Source organism: Phyllobates terribilis, unplaced genomic scaffold (genome assembly GCF_046119375.1).
Source record: "Phyllobates terribilis strain yellow unplaced genomic scaffold, ASM4611937v1 Scaffold_4__5_contigs__length_816908805, whole genome shotgun sequence".
NCBI classification, from domain to species: Eukaryota; Metazoa; Chordata; class Amphibia; order Anura; family Dendrobatidae; genus Phyllobates; species Phyllobates terribilis.
In genome coordinates, this window is record NW_027362764.1 from 583,303,980 (window position 1) to 583,325,080 (window position 21,101).

At 45.6% G+C, this 21,101-nt stretch overlaps 1 protein-coding gene across 1 annotated transcript in view; it reads left to right on the forward strand.

Annotated features, from left to right (window-relative positions):
* Positions 1 to 2,734: 2,734 nt before the first annotated feature.
* CABLES1 (Cdk5 and Abl enzyme substrate 1) overlaps positions 2,735 to 21,101 on the forward strand; it is a 106,669-nt gene continuing 88,302 nt past the window's right edge. The window contains exon 1 of the mRNA XM_073679159.1: positions 2,735 to 3,297. Coding sequence (XP_073535260.1) covers positions 2,786 to 3,297 — 512 coding nt within the window. The 5' untranslated portion in view covers positions 2,735 to 2,785. The remainder of the gene's footprint in view (positions 3,298 to 21,101) is intronic.

Sequence of the window (21,101 nt, forward strand, 5' to 3'; positions counted from 1 at the left end):
AAAACGGACTGCATACGGACATAAAAAACGGATGTGTGAAGGAGGCCTAAGGCGGTGTACGAATAAAAGCAATTGATAGGGGTTCAATACTGTCTGAGGAGACCTCAGAATGTCCCACATCACATAATCGCATAATTTTGATGTAGCTGGCGAATAAAAATTTCAAGATTCGATTATCTCTAGTGGACAGCTCTTTCAATTATTTAAGGCTTTCATTTGTTGTCGATTCAGTTCAACGGGAGCTATGTAAATCATGCAGAGGAAGACTTAAAGTGGCTGTGCGGTACTTTAGATTACCACCCCATGTATCCCCCCCCCCAGGTCCCTAAGACTTTTTGTAAATACCTTCTGCTGTTGATAATGCATGAGAGTGGCGCTATCACTGGCCGCTCACAGGCATCACGTGACCCCCGGCTGCAGCCGGCTCTGACATCCGCCTATGTCACGACAAGTGCTGGCAGCAGCCGGGGGTCTTTGTCTTCCGTGTTTCAGGTGCATGCCAGGCTGTGGGCGAGGTTACCCCCCCCCCCGCGTCACACCCGGCATCCACAGCCCGCTCTGCCTCTCCCCATTCATTGGGAAAACGCTCGGTGGATGCTGGGTGTAACGTGGGGGGGTAACCTCGCCCACAGCCCAGCAGCCACCGCGGGGACCCCAGCGCTGAGTCACGCCTCACTTGTTGTGATGTCAGCACGGGGTCACGTGATGCTTGTGAGCGGCCACCGATAGCGCCGCTCACAGGCATTATCAACAGCAGAAGGTATTTACAAAAAGTCTTAGGGGGGGGGGATATGTAGCACCCTGAGGGCTCGGCTGCTACAGGGGTATCGCACCTCGACCCAGAGGTGTGGTATTCCACTCCCGGGTAAGGATGGAGTGTGGGACTGAGCTCAGTAGGCTGCATGCACTACATACATCCCATTTCCGGGGGACAGAACTACGGTACTCCCACCAAGTATATGTGCAGGTACGACAGCGTCTGTCCCTGGCTGGAGTGGGAGGGGGGTGGAACATCCCAGTAGTGTAGGGGCAGATAGGGGGAGTACTCTGGGTAAAGCTAGGAGCTCATTGGGTGCTGGTCACCTGGGCTCACACATAGAGGGAGTATATAAGGTGGGCACCATCTTAGGACAGAGTCAGTCAGTCTGAGGAGGAGCAGAGCAGAGGAGCTCAGCCAGGAGGGCTGACAGGGAGCTGTGGCTCCGGCTGGGCCCAGCTCCAGAGCCAAGCCTGCAGAGGAGAGAGGAGAAAGAAAGGCCCAGAGTGGAAGATCAGAGGGAACCCTAAGAACCCAGAATCAGACCAAAAAGGGTGAAGGGTTGGCGGACACGGGTACCGGAACCCGAACTGGTGGAGGCCACTTATCCTCAGCCAGGAACCGGAGGTCGTGGTCAAGATTTGCCACGACCCTCACCAAATCCACCAGAAAGGCACACCAAGCATAGGGTCAGGGAACCCAGAAGAGGTTTGACCACCAAGAGACCCGAGGGAGCCGGCCAAAGGTGGATCCCTGGTGGGAACGGCCAGAGACAGAGAGAGAGAAGGGAGCTCAGGACCACGCTCCAGAACTGCCTGGGGGTTAGCCGAGTCCAGGACCTGGTGGACGCAGCACGGCTCGGGTGGTCACTCAAGGCCAGAGTGACTGAGAGAACACTTGTGAGTAAAACCCCTGAAACTGCATCTCCTGACTCTGACTCTTCTTACTGCACCGTCACAACCCCCCTCATCTTCACCTGCTGCCCTGAGGCCATACCCCTCCCGTTGGGGGTTATACCACCACGCTGCACATCCTTATACACCTGGCCTCAGTGGACTGTTCTGCAGCGGCGGCTTCAAAGCCGCACTCAACGGGTGGCGTAGTCGATCAAGTTAACATCTACTGCCATAGACTGCCACTTAGTTTGACACCCTGGGCACGGACCGGGTCACCGCCACAAGGACTACTACCCCTACCCAGATCCGGCTCCGGGTTTCCCCTGAACATGGCCCAGGGGGCGCGTCAGATACATAGGTAATCTAAAGTACCGCACAACCCCTTTAATAAATAAAAACTATGATGAACTATAATGGAAGTTCAGATTTCGAGCGGACCTGTAACTGGATTTTTTAATCTCCGACCCTCCTCCAGTTGGTTTTGCTCCACTGATTCTGTAACAGTTTTTCTTTTTCTTCTGTGCCCCTCCGTTCCAAAGTTATGTCCCCCAGAAATAAAGATGCAGGTATTCCCTTCAACCAATTAGGCGTGTACCACAGAACGTCTCTTTGGCCACACCAAGCTTTGATTGGCTAGTGTCAGAGGAGAAAAAGCAAACGCCCACACAGGTCTTGTTGTCCCCGCCCAGTTGGCTGAAGGGAAATTTTGCATCCTTATTTCCTAGGTGGGAGGATGGGGGGGCACATAAAAAAAAGAAAATCTGTTCCAGAATCAGTAGCACAGCACCAATAGGAGGGTCTCATTGAAATCCAGTGCAAAATCTTAAAGGAATGCGACACTATTCTGCAAGCCCCAGTATTGCTGCAGGCCCCCTGCGCGTTATTCCGCCATCCATCTCCTGTGCCGGAGCAGCAGACCTCGGCAGCACCAGAGCTGATGAGGAGGACACAAGCCCCAGCACGAGGAGCGGAGGGCGCAGAGCCGCACATGGAGGAAGTGGCGGCCCCCGCTGCAGCTCACACCGGAGGACGGATCCTGCGCTCAGATCCCGCCCCGCTCCAGCACTAACAGGCGCTGCTGCACCGCTCGCATGCTGTACTCTGCGCCGGGCGCTCCGCTCACACATGCGCCATGGCGGCTGCCGACTGCAGTAATGGGCTCTTGATAGGAGGTGCCATGCAGTCCCCAGGTGTCCGCAGCCTGCAGCACGTCAGGAGGCAGCAGCAGCAGCTCATGGACCCCCGCAGGAGACAGGCTGCCCTCTCCTTCCTTACCAACATTTCTCTGGACGGGCGCCCTCTGCAGGAGTGCGGGGGAGCGCAGGCGATAAGTCAGGCAGGTGCAGCAGAGGACGGCGCTCCGCTACCTGTCACCCCCGTGCACGTCCCGCCGCAGGGCTCTGCCAGCCCGGCCTCTCCACAACTTGTACCCGTGTGTCCGGCGGAGGAGGACGAAGGGCCGGGGGCAGGACTGGAGCTGGCAGAGGCGGAGGACGCCTTCACTCCTGTGCCCATGGCAGCTGTGTGCAGGGGGCGCCTCAACTCCTTCACCTATGGCATTCTGCCAGCTGCCTTCAGCAGGACGTCCTGCCCTGACCCCCTGCAGGGGCTGCTCTCCAGCGCCATGGACATCCCCAGGGCCAGGTGAGGAGGCTTTATTCATCAGCCAGCAGTGTGCACGGTGACATCATACTACATGCATGTGACCTCACCAGTGTAGCATATTACTAATTATTATTGCTGGGTGTGTGTATATATATATAATGTGTCACATGGCGGCTGCTGCAGGCGTTCTGTTCTGCATCGTCCCATTGTCAGTGCTGCTCTCAGCCCGGCCATAAACCTCTGTACAGCAGGGATAGCTCCCTATACTATCCCTGGATGTGGGGACTATAGGACACACTAGGACATGTGCTCCGGACATGAAAAAGTTGATTTATTTCAGTTCTTCAATACAAAAAGTCAAACTCATATATAGAGTCATTACAGAGTGATCTATTTCAAGTGTTTATTTCTGTTAATGATTATGGCTTACAGCCAATGAAAACACAAAAGTCATTATCTCAGTAAATTAGAATTAACAAAAAACACCTGCAAAGGCTTCCGAAGCGTTTTAATAGGTCCCTTAGTCTGTTTCAGTAGGCTCCACAAACATGGGGAAGACTGCTAACTTGACAGATATCCAGAAGGCAGTCATTGAAACACTCCACAAGGAGGGTAAGCTACAAAAGGTCATTGCTAAAGAAGCTGGCTGTTCACAGAGTGCTGTATCCAAGCATATTAATGGAAAGTTGAGTAGAAGGAAAAAGTGTGGTAGAAAAAGGTGCACAAGCAACCGGGAAAACCGCAGCCGTCAAAGGATTGTTAAGAAAAGGCCATTCAAAAATTTGGGGGAGTTTCACAAGGAGTGGACTGCTGCTGGAGTCATTGCTTCAAGAGCCACCACACACAGACGTATCCAGGACATGGGCTACAAGTGTCGCATTCCTTGTGTCAAACCACTCATGACCAATAGACAACGCCAGAAACGTCTTACCTGGGCCAAGGAGAAAAAGACCTGGACTGTTGCTCAGTGGTCCAAGGTGTTGTTTTCAGATGAAATTAAATTTTGCATTTCATTTGGAAATCAAGGTCCCAGAGTCTGGAGGAAGAGTGGAGAGGCACACAATCCAAGCTGCTTGAGGTCTAGTGTGAAGTTTCCACAATCAGTGATGGTTTGGGGAGCCATGTCATCTGCTGGTGTAGGTCCACTGTGTTTTATCAAGACCAAAGTCAGCGCAGCCGTCTACCAGGAAATTTTAGAGCACTTCATGCTTCCCTCTGCCGACAAGCTTTTTGGAGATGGAAATTTCATTCTCCAGCAGGACTTGGCACCTGTCCACACTGCCAAAAGTACCAATACCTGGTTTACACACAACAGTATCACTGTGCTTGATTGGCCAAGAGAATCTATGGGGTATTGTCAAGAGGAAGATGAGAGACACCAGACCCAACAATGCAGACGAGCTGAAGGCTGCTATCAAAGCAACCTGGGCTTCCATAACACCTCAGCAGTGCCACAGGCTGATCACCTCCATGCCACGCCGCATTGATGCAGTAATTGATGCAAAAGGAGCCCCGACCAAGTATTGAGTGCATTTACTGAACATACATTTCAGTAGACCAACATTTTGGATTTTAAAAATCATTTTTGAAGCTGTTGTTATAAAGTATTGTAATTTACTGAGATAATGATGTTTGTGTTTTCATTGGCTGTAAGCCATAATCATCAACATTAACAGAAATAAAACTTGAAATAGATCACTCTGTTTGTAATGACTCTATATAATATGAGTTTCACTTTTTGTGCTGAAGAACTGAAATAAATCAACTTTTTGATGATATTCTAATTTAGTGAGAAGTACTTGTATATAAAATCTATTATTACTATAATAGCCTGGGACACTCTTGGTTTACACCAGGTTATAAACAAAAAACTGATGTGAATACTGCCAAAACCAAAAATGAGCATCGCATAAGAGGCCAAGTTTCAAGTGTGACACAAGTGTTATGGATTGGCATTTGTCACAGATTTAAAGGTCTGATTCAGCTTAACTATGAAGGTATGTGCACACCAGGTCTTTTTCAGGCGGGTATGCTCCGTAACTCAGCTGAAAAACAACTCAATAAACTTTAAAAAGAATGAGCATCTTTTCACTGCCTCAAATTTGTAAAGATGCAAAGTGGTTAAAATAAGTGTCTGGTCCACTCCTCAGGTGGTTTCCGCTCAGAAGATGCTCACTAGTTGATACATAAAAGCCAAAAAAACAGTGGCCAAGCCTTTGACGTCTTCCTGTAGGAAAACTCTATGTCTAAAAGACTTTGTGCACATACCCAGATATGTCAGCAAAATGCAGATTTTCAGATCCAGGCTATGCACGTCTGAGATTTTCACCCGAATGATCATCTGCACAAAACACCCAGGACAAAGTAAGTTTACGTTAGATAACAGCCATTTGGCACTCTTTGCAGGCAGTTTATATGTCCATGTAAAACAACGCAAAGGGTGAGTCCACACAGTGCGGTTGAAACATGATGGCGAATGACTCCATGATCTTGAAACAAATTTGTGTGGCTATCGGCCTGCGTGGTCGGGCGTAGTCTCAGCCGGGTCGGGCGTAGTCTCAGCCGGGTCCGGCGTAGTCTCAGCCGGGTTGGGCGTAGTCTCAGCCGCACAGGCTGCCGCATTACCTGATCTCACCAATAGACCTCTCTCACATAAGAGAGTTTTAACATCAGCATCTCATTCATCTTTTACTGACTGAATTAGGGCTATTCACATGGATGTTTTGGGTTTTTCTTTTTAAATTCCGATTTTCAAAAAATTCTGCATGTTCTTCCTTGGTCGTTTTTGTAGCTAGTATGTGACAATTAATGGCGATGCATCATTATTTCTATAGTGTTTGCATGTGTATTCTCATTTATTGCTATTATTTTCTATAGCAGGGGTCCTCAAACTTTTTAAACAGGGGGCCAGTTCACTGTCCCTCAGACCATTGGAGGGCCGGAATATAATTTTTTTAAAAAAAACTATGAACAAATTCCTATGCACACTGCACATATCTTATTTTGAAGTAAAAAAATAATACAGGAACAAATACAATATTTAAAATGAATAACAAGTAAAGTTAAATCAACCGGTATTTCAATAGGCAGCATAGGTCCCCAATAGGCAGGTAAATATCCCCAATAGGCAGCATAGGTCCTCAATAGGCAGGTAAATGTCCCCAATAGGCAGCATAGGTCCTGAATGGGCAGGTAAATGTCCCCAATAGGCAGCATAGGTCCTCAATGGGCAGGTAAATGTCCCCAATAGGCAGCATAGGTCCTCAATGGGGAGGTAAATGTCCCCAATAGGCAGCATAGGTCCTCAATGGGGAGGTAAATGTCCCCAATAGGCAGCATAGGTCCTCAATGGGCAGGCTGCCCCCCCCCCTTATAATGCCCTATGCAGGCTGTTCCTCCCCTTATAATGCCCCATGCAGGCTGTCCCCCCCCCCCCCCATATAATGCCCCATGCAGCATGTCACCCCCCATATAATGCCCCATGCAGGATGTCCCTTTCTCCCACCATATAATGCCCCATGCAAGATATAACTCCCCTGTCTTTATAATGCCCCATGCAGGATGTTACCCCCCCCCATATAATGCCCCATCCATGCAGGATGCCACCCCCCATATAATGCCCCATGCAGGATGTCACCCCCCCATATAATGCCCCATTCAGGATGTCACCCCCCCATATAATGCCCCATGCAGGATGTCACCCCCCATATAATGCCCCATGCAGGATGTCACCCCCCATATAATGCCCCATTCAGGATGTCACCCCCCCATATTATGCCCCATGCAGGATGTCACCCCCTAATATTATGCCCCATGCCTCCATACATTAAAAAAAAAAATCAAATACTCACCTCACTTCTCACCTGCTGCCGCTGATCGGGTCCGGACTCCAGCGTTACCGGCATCTTCCCGCTCTGCGCAGCCTGTGACGGCTCAGGGGAGGGCGCGGTGTAAAGACGTCACAGCACCCTCTGACCTGAGACGTCACAGGGAGCGCAGACCAGGAAGACAGCGGATCTGCGGAGGCCCGAGGAGAGGTAAGTATCCGGCTGCCGGGGCCCTGAGCAAGCGGGAGGGAGCGGGCCCTGACACCGCTCTCCTCCATCCACAGCCCGGCGGGCCGGATAAAAATCCTCTGCGGTTCGTAGTTTGAGGACCCCTGTTCTATAGGGTAAAAAACGGTTTTGCTTTGACTCAATTGAAAAGAAAATAGCAATGAATAAAAATACAAATGCATAATCTCAGTTAGTCCTGTTTCAAGCTATGTTCATATTGCGGTTCCATATTATGGATGTATCAAATACGTCTGTGTGAAAGAGGCCCCTAGGCAGGACTCAGACGGCCTTATTTTATGGTCTGGGCACAGACAGAAACACTTGGGCTGGCCAAGGGACTCATGATCCAAAGTGACAGTCTCATGTATGCCTATGAGGCTGCTATTTCAGGTATGGAGACCCATGGCCAGGCGTTGCAGTCAGTACACAGACCAAGAAATACAGACTTCTGAACCTGGCCTAATGTTGGAGCTCCACAGCCACTCTGGTTCCATGACGTCAATTCTCAGGGTGCTTTCACATTGCGCTTATCGTCACGTTCGTGGGTCACGTCTGGGCCTTCGTCCGAACCCTTGCAAAGCTGGATTCGGACTTATGCACCGATGGGGCCATGGACTATAATGGTACCTACCGAATGAACATTCTCTCTGCCGTGCATCATTTTCGGGTGCATACGCCTACTGTAAGAGAAGTCTATGGCCCCGTCAGCGCAAATATGTGAGCAAAGTTGCGTGCTACCTGAGATCGAAAACATAAGTGTTTTGAATTGAAGATGGGCATATTGTGGCAGGTCACGGACCACAGCATGTCCTCATTGACAATCACTTGATGCAAATTCTCAGGTCATATGAAGATTATTCCTATGTAGCCCTAGCCTAAGTTATAAAGTCCCCTCTAATTAAACGGCAAATATATCTTTATTATAATAAGGCTAAGCTCACACGAACATATAAAAAATTATTTGATTTCATCCAGAAAAAAATGGACCGTTTTTCATCTGTATTAATCATCCGTTTTTATATATCAGCTGTCAATAAAAGGCCAAATACACATTCCTATGTTAATAAAAATAATCTGACACCATAGGGGTCAACCATTTTTTATGGATACATTGCCATTATTGACATGGGAAACAGCTTTTGATCTTCTAAATTTTATTCAGTGCTGATTGTATAAAAAAAAGTTTGAAAATACCGAAGAAAAATCGTCTCGGTTTTTTGGATGAAAATCAGACTTTTTTTTATACGGTCGTGTGAACTTGGCCTTTTATATGATCATGTTGAAGTTGACATTTTTTTCTGTTTGTAGATTTTCCTTTTAGTTTTATCACATTAAAAACATCTCACTTTTCAGCCTCGTTGGGAAAGTGCCAACGATTTCACTGTTCAGTAGGACATTCAGTGAACTGTAACCCGCTCTGCAGACGAAGCTGCTCATTACCAGAGCTGTGCACTCCAAGAAACCACAGCGCCATCTTAATTTGTTGATTTACATACTCTGTAGGTCATAAATCATTTGCTTCCTTTAACCCTATCTGGTTTTGTCACTTCAGTTGTTATGAAAAACAGATTTCAGCTAATATGCTGCACTGAGCAAGTGCAAAAGTTACAGTAATCCCATTAATTTAGTAAAACTCAGTCACTATATATTATTGCTGGTCTGTCCATATGTGGCTTTTCATAGCTAGCAATAGTCAGACCTCATATACAGCTGTCACTGGCTAACTTATATTACCACATTTGTGATTCATGTTCCGCACATTGGTCGTATTAATGGCTAGCGCTGGATGTCATTCCGGAGCCTTGATTTTTGAAAGCATAGAAGCAGTAACATTTCCTGATTTGTAGTGTTCAGAGCCAACTGTCTAGAGCAGGGTTCCCCAACTCCAGTCCTCAAGGCCCACCAACAGGTCATGTTTTCAGGATTTCCTTAGTATTGCACAGGTGATGTAACTATTGCCTGTGCTGATGATGGAATTATCACCTGTGCAATACTAAGGAAATCCTGAAAACATGACCTGTTGGTGGGCCTTGAGGACTGGAGTTGGGGAACCCTGGTCTAGAGGACCAGACCTAGTAAACGAAAGTGCCAATACAGAAATTGTTTATCCACGTCTTAGTGACCATGTTATTACACAGGTGACACCACTACAGGTAACACAGGATATAGTCACACATTCAGGGCTTGCAGAGTGAATTCTGAACTACAAATCCGTAGCAAATTATAGTCTAAGTGAATTGTGTTTTCAAAACCCTATTCACACATTGCAGAAAAAATCTTGACAAAAATTAGAGCATGCTGCTGTTTTTTGTATCTTCAATGTGCTTATTGTTGTGCAGATTGTCACTGCCGATATCACCTTGTACAATTCTTTGTAATTAGGTAGGGTGACTTGCAGCCAAATCTATGTTAGGCCTCTTTCACACGTCCAGATATATCTGGTACTGGAAAAACCGATACCGGAGATAACCGTGTCCGTGTGTGTGATCTGTGTGCCGCCCATGTGCCGCATCAGGAGCACACGTACCGGGACTTGGGAATCAGCGGTACAGTTAGCGATGTTCCTAAGCACTGGATGCTGAATGCTTCCCTCATCATTATCTCCTGCTTGTGCTGCGATCAGCTCTAGCAAGGGAAAATGATGAGAGTAGTAGTCTGCTCCCGCTGTGTCCAAAACCTGTAAAAATAAGAGTAAAATAAAAAAGTCCTTATACTCACCTGTCCTAAGTGTCCCCCTCTGTAATCCATCTGACCGCTCACACCAAGGAGAATGACTCACTCCAGCGAGCGGGCCCCTGACCTGCGCTGAGCTCACCAAGCAGTGCCCTGTCACTCACTGAGCTCAGCGGAGGTCCGGGGCGCGCTCGCTGCAGCAAGTCATTCTCTTGCTCCTCGGTGTGAGCAGTCAGATGGATTACAGCGGGGGACACTTAGGACAGGTGAGTATAAGGACTTTTTTATTTTACTCTTATTTTTACAGGTTCTTGACACAGCGGTAGCAGACTACTACTCTCAACATTGTCCACTGCTGACGTTGATCGGAGCTCAAGCAGGGGACAATGATGAGGGCAGCATTCAGCACCTGGCGCTTGGGAACAGCGCTAACTGTACCGCTGATTCCCAAGCGCCGGTACGTGTGATACTAAAGACACATGGATGTTATCCGTGTGTCATCGCTGTGCACGTGTGCGGGATATTTTGCGGCCCGTGCTGCGAGAAAAAAACTGACATGTCAGTGTGTTTTGCCCACGGACACACCGTCCGTGGAAACACACTGACCTGTGCACAGACCCTTTCATTTGAATGGGTCTACGTGTGTCAGTGTCTCCGGTACATGTGAAAACTGTCACGACACGTACTCAAAACATTGACGTCTGAAAGGCGCCTTGCATATACAGATTTTGTTGTAGACTAGTAATAAAATCTGCAGAAGAATTTTTTGCAATTTATGAACACGTGTGTATAGAATGTATTACAAGGTTGTTATCATGTTCTTTTTTTCAGTAGCACACCGCTCTCTGCCCAGCCTTCTTGTTTTGCAAGGAGCGGTGTGCTACTGATGATTGACAGCTCGGGTCAGCAGCATGGTGGTGCCGATGCTCATATCTGAGCGCTCTCCCAGGCTGCTTTGCCAGGCAGCTTTGTTTGTGCAGTATTTAACAAAACACTGTGGGACTGAATCTGGTTGGATCCAGCAAACCGGCCAGCTTCATAGCAGTGCATGCAGACTTTTAGCATAGAGGCTGCAAGTGTGTGCGCTCCTTACCTAGGCGACAGGCCACTCTGAGACTGCAGGATGCTATTAAACCTAAGTAATGAACTGTACACTATAGAATTATAAATCCCTCCTTTTAGAGAAGACAGAGATAAATTGCAAGGTTTGTTTTCACGAGCAGTTTTAACCTTTTTTTTAACCACAGGACTTGAGACAACCCGTTTAAGCTCTTGGTCTCTCCTTAGTATGCTATGATTTTAAAAGGTTTTCTGCAATATTTTTCAAGGTAACAGTGGACAGCTAACCTGATGAATAAAATGAAGAAACCATACTTGCCACTGGATCCTGCCTAATCAGTGCTGCCGCTCCGACGGCCTTCACCAGACCAGAAACGATGACCGACACAACCAGTGACCGTTGAAGCCACTACAGAGTCAGGTCACTGATGGATTTTGAGATCAGTGCTTACAGTTTTATGAAGACTATCATAGTTGTAGGAGCATAATGTAAAGGCAGAGTGTCACGATTCCTCCCATCAGTGTTGTCTGGACGCAGTGAATGACAGTTCTGCCGTCCAATCTAGAACAGGGGCGTACTGAGCTGTCAGTATGGTGATTGACAGCTCAGCCGTCCAATCGGATGAGGGGACTTGCTGAGCTGTCAGTGTCTTGAGTGACAGTATAGCCATCCAATCAGTTTAATTCAGATTAATTACCTGCCTATTTAGCCAGATTTCTGCCAATTGTAGCTTTGCTCATGAGGTGTGTGTTTGCTCTGTGCTCCTAGTCTTGTATTCTGATCTTTGCTACTTGACCTTGGATTTGACTTGGCCATCCATTTGCCTAGCCCTTTTGTCGTGATCTGCTACCTTATTGGAATTTTGACCTTGCACTGTTACCTGACTACACCTTTATCTCGCCCCTCTATCTATGACGTACCCTCCTGGCTTTTGATCTCGGACCTCTTTGACTACCCAGCCTCACAGCTTGTCCGTGAGTAGTGACTAGCATCACACAGAGGCCTCTTTCCAGCGATGTATAACTTACTGAGCTACTTGCTGTAGTCTTGATAAAATCACTGGTTTCTCTGCTGCAGATCTACCAGTTCATTGAATTCTGAGCCCTATATAACCCCGTCCACACAACTGATTGGCAGCCTTCTGTCTACACAATTAGCGGTGGGGCAGGGTACAGAGCTCATGAATATGGAGAACTACCTAGCAGATTTACTAGTCCTCTAGTGATAATCTCCTACTGATAAAACTGTGTTTGTTAATACTAAAGCAAGCAGCCCAGTAACTGACCTATTACTGGAATCAGGGTATCTGCCCTATATTATGCTGCTAAGATTAGGTGGTAAAAACCTGTTGACAGATTACCTTTAAAGTATGAATCCAAATAGACATTTAAGCCCACTTAAAGGAAACCTGTCAATAACGTTACTAACCTGCCTGGCGCCTGCACGTAGCCGAACACTGCGGGGAGAAAACCTTTATTCTCCCCGGCAGCATTTGGTTTCAATCACGGCTTGAACTGTGCCCTGACCCTAACTGACAGCCGGCTCCAATGCGGAGCCTGCTGTCAGTCAGGGCCGGGGGCGCGGTTACAGCAGCCACTCTATTCTCAGAGCGGTGACTGAAACCGCATCGGTGCTGCCCCGTGACTGAAACTGGATACTGCCAGGGAGAATAAAGGTAATTTTCTTCCTGCAGTGTTCTCCTACGTGCAGGCATCGGGCAGGTTAGTAACACTATTAACCTGCAGATTAACCCCATATCTGTAGGTTAATAGCATTTTTGCTGGTGACAGTGAAACGTGGTCAAGAGACGGCCACAGGGAGAGGGGTACAGCAGCAATCAGCAGACACAAGATTAGGTAATGTAATATGAATATTTACTAACCAGTTTATAAAATGGAAAGGATAGTAGGTAAACAGTGTATATATAACAAATACAATGACAACAGTTACTCTCAATAACACCAAATAAGAGTACACACAGGTACACTTAAACAGAATTAACAGTTATTTGCGAGCTGAATACAGTGCAATTAACCATTTCTATGCATAAATCCATAAAACAGTGTTGTGCCAGTACTTTACTAATCGCCAACTCAGAGCAATTTTCGAAGTGTTTCTTACAGAAGAGGCCTTTTATCCTAACTAACTAGACCTCTATAAAGCTATTTATATATACGCATACAGTTGAAACCAGAAGTTTACATACACTATATAAAAAGACACATCTGCAGGTTTTTCTCAATATCTGACATGAAATCATAATGAACCTTTCCCGTTTTAGGTCAGTTAGGATTACAATAATTTTTAACATTTGCCAAATGCCAGAATAATGAGAGAGAGAGAATTTTTTAAGGCATTTTTATTACTTACTGTGAAGTCAAAAGTACATACATTTCATTATTATTTGGTACCATTGCCCTTAAACTGAATGACTTGGGTCCAACATTTGGGATATCCTTCCCCCAAGCTTCTCACAATAGTTAGTCAGAATTTGGGCCCATTCCTCCTGACAGAACTGGTGTAACTGATCCAGGTTTGTAGGTCGCCTTGCTTGCACCTGCCTTTTCAGCTTTGCCCATAAATTTTCAATAGGATTGAGATCAGGGCTTTGTGATGGCCACTCCAAAACATTGACTTTGTTATCCTTAAACCTCTTTGTTACCATTTTGGCAGTATGCTTCAGGTCATTGTCCATTTGGAAGACCCATTTCCGCCCAAGCTTTAACTTCCTGTCTGATGTCTTGAGATGTTGCTTCAGTATTGTCATATAATCTTCTTTTCTCATGATGCTATCTATTTTGTGAAGTGCACCAGTCCCTCCTGCAGCAAAACAACCCCACAACATGATGCTGCAACTCCCATGTTTCACAGTTGGGACAGTGTTTTTAGGCTTCCAAGCTTCTCCCTTTTTCCTCCAAATGTAGCGATGGTCATTATGCCCAAAAAGTTCAATTTTACTTTCATCAGACCACAGGACATGTCTTCAAAAATTAAGGTCTTTGTTCCTGTGTGCATTTGTAAACATTAATCTGGCTTTTTTATGTTTCTTTTGGAGTAATGGCTTCTTCCTGGCACAGTGGCCTTTCAGCCCATGTTGATACAGTACTCATTTTACTGTGGATATTGACACAATCTTACCAGCTTCTGCCATCATCTTCACAAGGTCTTTTGCTTTTGTCCTTGGCTTGATATGCACATGTCGGACCAAAGCACGTTCATCTCTGGGACACAGAACCAGTCTCCTTCACGAGCAGTATGATGGCTGGACATTCCCATCTTGTTTGTACTTGCGTATAATTGTTTGTACAGATGAACGAGGCAATTGTACCCAAGGATGAGCCGGACTTTTGCAAGTCCACAATTCTCTTCCTGATATCTTAGCTGATTTCTTTAGACTTTCCAATAATGCTACACAAAGAAGCAGAGTGTTTCAGGTGTGCGTTAAAATACATCCACAGGTGTGTCTCTAATTAACTCAGATGTTGGGGAAAAAACAGAAGCTTCCAAACAAATGACATCATCATATGGGCAGTCCAGAATTATTTAAAAGCATAGTAATCTTAGTGTATGTAAACTTTTGACTTCTCAGTAAGTAATAAAAGCGACTTAAAACATTCTCTCTCTCATTATTCTGGCATCTGGCAAATATTAAAAATCATGGTAATCCTAATTGACCTAAAACGGGAAAGGTTTATTCTAATTTCATGTCAGATGTTGAGAAAAACATGCATATGTGTCTTTTTATAGAGTGTATGTAAACTTCTGGTTTCAACTATATATATTCAGATGTAAGGTGGCACCAGTACGTCCTGAGACAAAAGTAAAAGGTTCCTTGCTGGGCTGAGTCCCAAATAATCAGAAACGCCATCCTAAATCTCGTAGAAAATGCTGATCTCTCCAATGCAGGGCTTCCCTAAATCCTTAGAGATGAGGCTTCACATGACCTAGCCCAAGATGCTGTGTATGTGGTTGTCCTCACCAAGTCGGCTCATGTCAAGCCGAACAATGCGTCCCAGAGTCACCAACAACAGATCCAGAGTAGCACCGCTCTATCCAGACTTTTTCCCAAGGAACCACAGCTTCACTTTTCACCCACACTCTGCTTTGCCTTCCTCCAACCGCCAAAACTCCCCCACCCCTCGTGCTCCCACTCAGACCTCGCGCCACTGCCTTCTCCTGGCCAGATCATATATTACATTACAATACAGTAAACTGTGATTAACCGTTACATTCCACCCCACTAACATTTTGACATCTCGGCAAAAACAGCACCAACCGAGATCTGGCCCTACTCAGTCGTTTTGGAGGTACCTTTGTGGAGGGACACCCGCTGTGGGACGGCCCCATCTACACAAGCCAGCAGGGTCCAAAGACTCTATAGGGCCCTCAGCTTGTCCCTCTAGCTGTGGCTCTGGTATGGGTGCCAGAGCTGTACTGTCTGTTAAGCTCGGTGTGACCGGTACAGTCCACCATTCGTCATCATCGCAATCTTCTACTAGGGATCTGTTATTCCTCCTAGACTAAGGCCGAGGTTATCTCAGGGGGGTTGATGGAACGACAGGGGCGAAGCATGTTCTGATCTGGTCACTGGACAGGATCCGTCTTCTCGCTTCACATCATACACTAGTCCATTCTGCTTCAACACCTTGTAGGGTTCCGACTCCCAGCGAACATCCAACTTTTCTATGGTATTGGATGGGATTTATAGAAATCTCATGCCCCCTGTTTTGTTTTTACACATGTTAATTTCTCTTGCGGGTACATTTTATGTACGGATTTTCTCCATAGAATTGCATTAGATGCAGAAAATCTGCAGGTAAAAAAGGCATATGCTTCTTTGGTGCGTTTCCACTGCAGAAATGAACTAAAAATGCACATAATCCACACTTGACTGTATCATTGAAGTATTGTCAAGGCCAAATACCAGGAACTATCAAAAACAAAGTAGCTTTATTTAAAGCATAATATACCAAAAAGAGACAAAAACTGCAGCATCAAAAATGCGATAAAAATGCATATAAAAAGAATGCACTCAAAAATTCAATGAAAATAACGCAAGCAACCTAATTTTACCTAATAGGTGCCGAAAATCCGCAGCATCAAATACTTATCGCTGGAACGTAGCCTAAAGTCGTTTCCTATTCACTCGTGTAAAATAATGCTGATTTAAATATGGGTTTGTCTGTTCCATTCACAGAGCAAAATCTCATGCGAACACAAAAAAAATCTTTGCCATTTTTATATAGGTAGAGTCCCACTTAGCAGCCATTGTTGTACGGCTGAGATTTGCCCAAAATTTAATTTTTAGGCAGTCAGTTTGAAAACTGCATCTCTGCCTCATCAAAGCCGTGGCGGTCACTACTTGGGACCCCTGATAACATATTGGGCATAAATCTAACAATCGTTATCGCATGGCTCCCGTCCTATTCGTATTGCCTCACTCATATGGGTCAGTCGTGTCCATGTTTATTCTGAGAGACTAATCAAGTTATTGTGGATCTACAGTGTTACCTAATGAGAACATCTACTGTAAATGTAATCTCTGAGCACATAAGGACACTGAGCTTTATACCCACAAACACTGAATTCATTCATTTCACTCACTGCCGTGCTCTGTGGTATTTAAGATGTTTTATTGGGATCACCAGAGATTTTATTAAATAAGCCTAGGCTCACATTTGTGCGAGCAAAGTCTAATATTTTATTTTGAAATGGGATTTATTTTTTTTTAATAAAAAGTGTATTAAAGGGCCTCTGCATGAAACAAAGTTGGTAAGCACCTCCTAACAAAGTGGAAGTGATTTAGAGGTTCAAATGTATTCATTGCACCTCACATCTATAATAATAGTAAATAGAGCAGAGACACAATTTACAATCATCCAAATATTCTGTGTCACATTTACACTAACTGGACAGAAGTTTTGGGACATATCACTTCATCATTGAAATCAGGTATTTTATGTCATTCCATCCCACTTGTGTATAAAATCCCGTCCCTCGCTGTCCAGGCTGACTTTGTGAAACAATGGCTCGTTCTAAAGAGCTCACTGAATTTGAGCGTGGTCCTGAAATAGGACATCACTGGAGTAACGAGTCAGGTTATGACACTTCTTCCCTCCTTCATATTCCAAGATTAACTGTGAGCAGTATTATTGAAAAGTGGAAGCGTTTAGGAACATAAAATCTGTTGCAACCACACAAAGTTACACAACGGGGTGCGCAAGTGCTGAGGCGTATAGTGCATAGCAGTCACATGCATAAAAAAAAATTAAATATTTGTCGGGGGAACAGAAGAGCAGATCTCACAACTGTCCACCCTTTACAAGGTAATTTTCCTCCTGCTGAAGTCCTAGATTCCTCTTTCATTGCCCCGATAAAGTATTATGCAAACAAAAGTGCCCGCCAAACACAGTATGATACCCCCATGGTGAATTCCTCCACATTAGCCTCCACATGCACAGTATAATGACCCTACTGTACTCCCCTGGCAAAGTATGGTGACCCCAACATAGTATGATCCCCTACACAGCCCTCCATGCAGTATAATGGGCCTACATACAGTATAATGGCCCCACACTGTATAATGTCCCGCACTAGCCCTCCAAACAGTATGATGGACCCCACACAAACCTTCACACCGTATAATTGCTTGCATACAGTATAATGGACCCCCACATAGCCCTCCAAATATTATAATAGCCCCACATAATCCTCCATATAGTACAATGCTCCCCCCATAATCCTTCATATAATAAAATGCACCCGCCATGGTCCTCGATACAATATAATGCACTTGCCATGATCCTCCATACAATATAATGCACCCCCCTCATGGCCCTCCATACAATTACAATGCACCCCCCTCATGGTCCTCCATACAATACAATGCACCCCCCTCATAGTCCTCCATACAATACAATGCACCCCCCTCATGGTCCTCGATACAATACAATGCACACCCCTCATGGTCCTCCATACAATACAATGTACTCCCCTCATGGTCCTCCATACAAATTACAATGCACCTCCCTCATGGTCATCCATACAATACAATGCAACCCCCATGGTCCTCCATACAATATAATGCACCCCACCTCATAGTCCTCCATACAATACAATGCACCCCACCTCATAGTCCTCCATACAATACAATGCACCCCCCTCATAGTCCTCCATACAATACAATGCACCCCCTCATGGTCCTCTATACAATACAATGTACTCCCCTCATGGTCCTCCATACAAATTACAATGAACCCCCCTCTGGTCCTCCACACAATACAATGTACTCACCTCATGGTCCTCCATACAAATTACAATGCACCTCCCTCATGGTCATCCATACAATACAATGCAACCCTCATGGTCCTCCATACAAATTACAATGCACCTCCCTCATGGTCATCCATACAATACAATGCAACCCCCATGGTGCTCCATACAATATAATGCACCCCACCTCATAGTCCTCCATACAATACAATGCACCCCCCTCATAGTCCTCCATACAATACAATGCACCCCCTCATGGTCCTCTATACAATACAATGTACTCCCCTCATGGTCCTCCATACAAATTGCAATGAACCCCCCTCTGGTCCTCCATACAATGCAATGCAACCTCCATGGTCCTCCATACAATATAATGCATCCCCCATAGACTATAATGCAGCCCCCATATAGTATAATGCACCCACAGTCCTCCAGTATTATGGCCACCACGTACTCACGGATTTAAAAAAAAAAAATAAATACAATAGTTACCTCTCCTCGTTCCCCTGCTGCTTCGGTCTCTGCAGCGCGTCTCCGCAGCTCCACTACATGACCCAGCGTGGCGCGTGATGAAGTGACGTTATCATGCCCACTGCGTCACATGGCTCTCTCTCCTCCATCAATGCTTTCAAGTGTATCGACATCTGACACCAGGCCCCTCCTTCCCCCGTCTTGCGGGCCCCATTGCAGTCTTGTGGCCTGCCGCCATTGCTGGCACGCTACTGTCAGAACATGACCAGCTCCACAAGTGAGTACTTGCGGCTGACACCGATAATAGCTGACTGGCGGCGGTGCCCGGTGTTGGACCCCGGTAATCAGACATTGATGACCTATCTTAAGGATCTTTCATCAATGAAAAAGTAGTGGACAACCTCTTTAACATCAGCACAATGCTATGCTGGGAACTTGAGGGCATGGCTTTTCATGACTGAGCAGCTAAATGCAAGCATTACATCACCAAACATAGTGCCAAGCATTGGATGGAGGGATGTAAAGCGCGCAGCCTCAGGACTCTGAAGCAGTGGAAACATGTTCAACAGAGTGGTGAATCGCTCCTTTGGCAGTTTGATGGATGCGTCTGGGATTGGTTATCTGCCTGATTGCATTGTGCTAGCTGTAAAGTTTGGTGGAGGAGGGATAATACTATGGGGCTGCTTTTGGGGGCTTCTTAGTTCCAGAGAAGAAAATTCTTAATGTTTCAGCATACCAAAACATTTTGGACAATAGTGTGCTTCCAGCCTTGTGGGAACAATTTGGTGAAGGCCCTATTTTGTTCCATCATGACTATATCCAGTGTATAAAGCAATGTCCATAAGGGCATGGCGGGGTGAGTTTGGTGTGCAAAAACATGACCAGTCACACAGAGCCTTGCCTCAACCCCACTGAACACGTAGAACGGAGGTTGTGAGTAAGCCCCTCTCATCCAACATCAAAGTCTGACCTCAAATGCTTTTCTGGATAAATGGGCAAATATCCCCCCCAGAAACTGTTGTAAATTAAAAAAGGAGGACCAACTACATGTTAATGCCTATGGATTTAGAATGGGATGTCATAGAAGCTCCTGTAAGTGTAATGTGGAGGTGTCCCATTACTTTTGTCCATATAGTATACAGTATCTTGGCAGTTGTGCATGTTTCATTTTTGCATTGCAGTCATCTGCAGAAGAAATAGATTACATTCAGATATAGGAGTTCACCATAGCATAAGCTGCTACTTTTTAGCAAGTCTACACTCTGGCTTACATTGTATGGTGGAGAATATTAGGGGCAGGATTCAAAGGATTGTCATGAAACCAAAGTCAAGTTGTGGCGCTGAAATTGAGAACTCTACTAAAATGAAAGGGGGGATAACTAGATTTAGATGAGTTACATTAAAAAAGAGGCCTGGATAATAAAGGCCTAACAACTTAAAATAGGGGACATTTCTGCATTGTGTGAACATTGGAGATGAGCAAATCTTTTTAAATTCAAATTCTTTGGCTTCAACAAATTTTTCCAGGAAATTCAATTTCTGTCCAATCAATTTGCCACAAATCGAAAGTATTTCAAAGCCTCTAAATGCCCTGAAAATATATGCATGAAACAGAGGTCTCCCAGGACTGTATGCCCATTCAAACTGCTTAACACAAATGCCACCTTAGTAGTGTCAAAGTGACCTCAGCAAATATAGGTAAATCGATGGTCACCAGCAGCCTGTTTTTCACACACTAATCTTTACAAGTGTGCTGTCACATACTATATGTCCTATAAGCTGTATCATCCAATCACTATGCAGATTCACCACAAATGGCTGCTGTATTCCCTGCCTCTGCTTTTATACAGGCTTTGATAGTCCTTCCTGATTGACTGTGTTATACCATGTGATGTGAAAGCTGCAAGGAAGCACACCTGAGGATATGTGAGCCTTCTCTGGCTGATGCAATGTGTAAAATTATGCTGCCATTTTAGGCAACTTTCATGAAGCAAATTGTTTGAACTGAGCTCAACAAATTGCTAAAATTTCTACACAAATCCAATTTGCAGCAAATCGGTTCGCTTCTCTCTAGTGCACATGTTTTTAATCTATCAGGATGTAGATTCAGTGCCTAAATCTAAAGGAATCTTAAGGCTGGGTGCCCACGTAGCGTTTTTCAAGCGTTTATGCTGTGGAATTTCCGCAGCGGAAACGCTAGGTAATCCGCACCCCATGGTCCCGAAGGGGATTCCGCATGTTCTATGCACATGCTGCGGATTTTTCCGCAGCGTTTATGCTGCGTACAAAAATCCGCAGCATGTCATTTAATT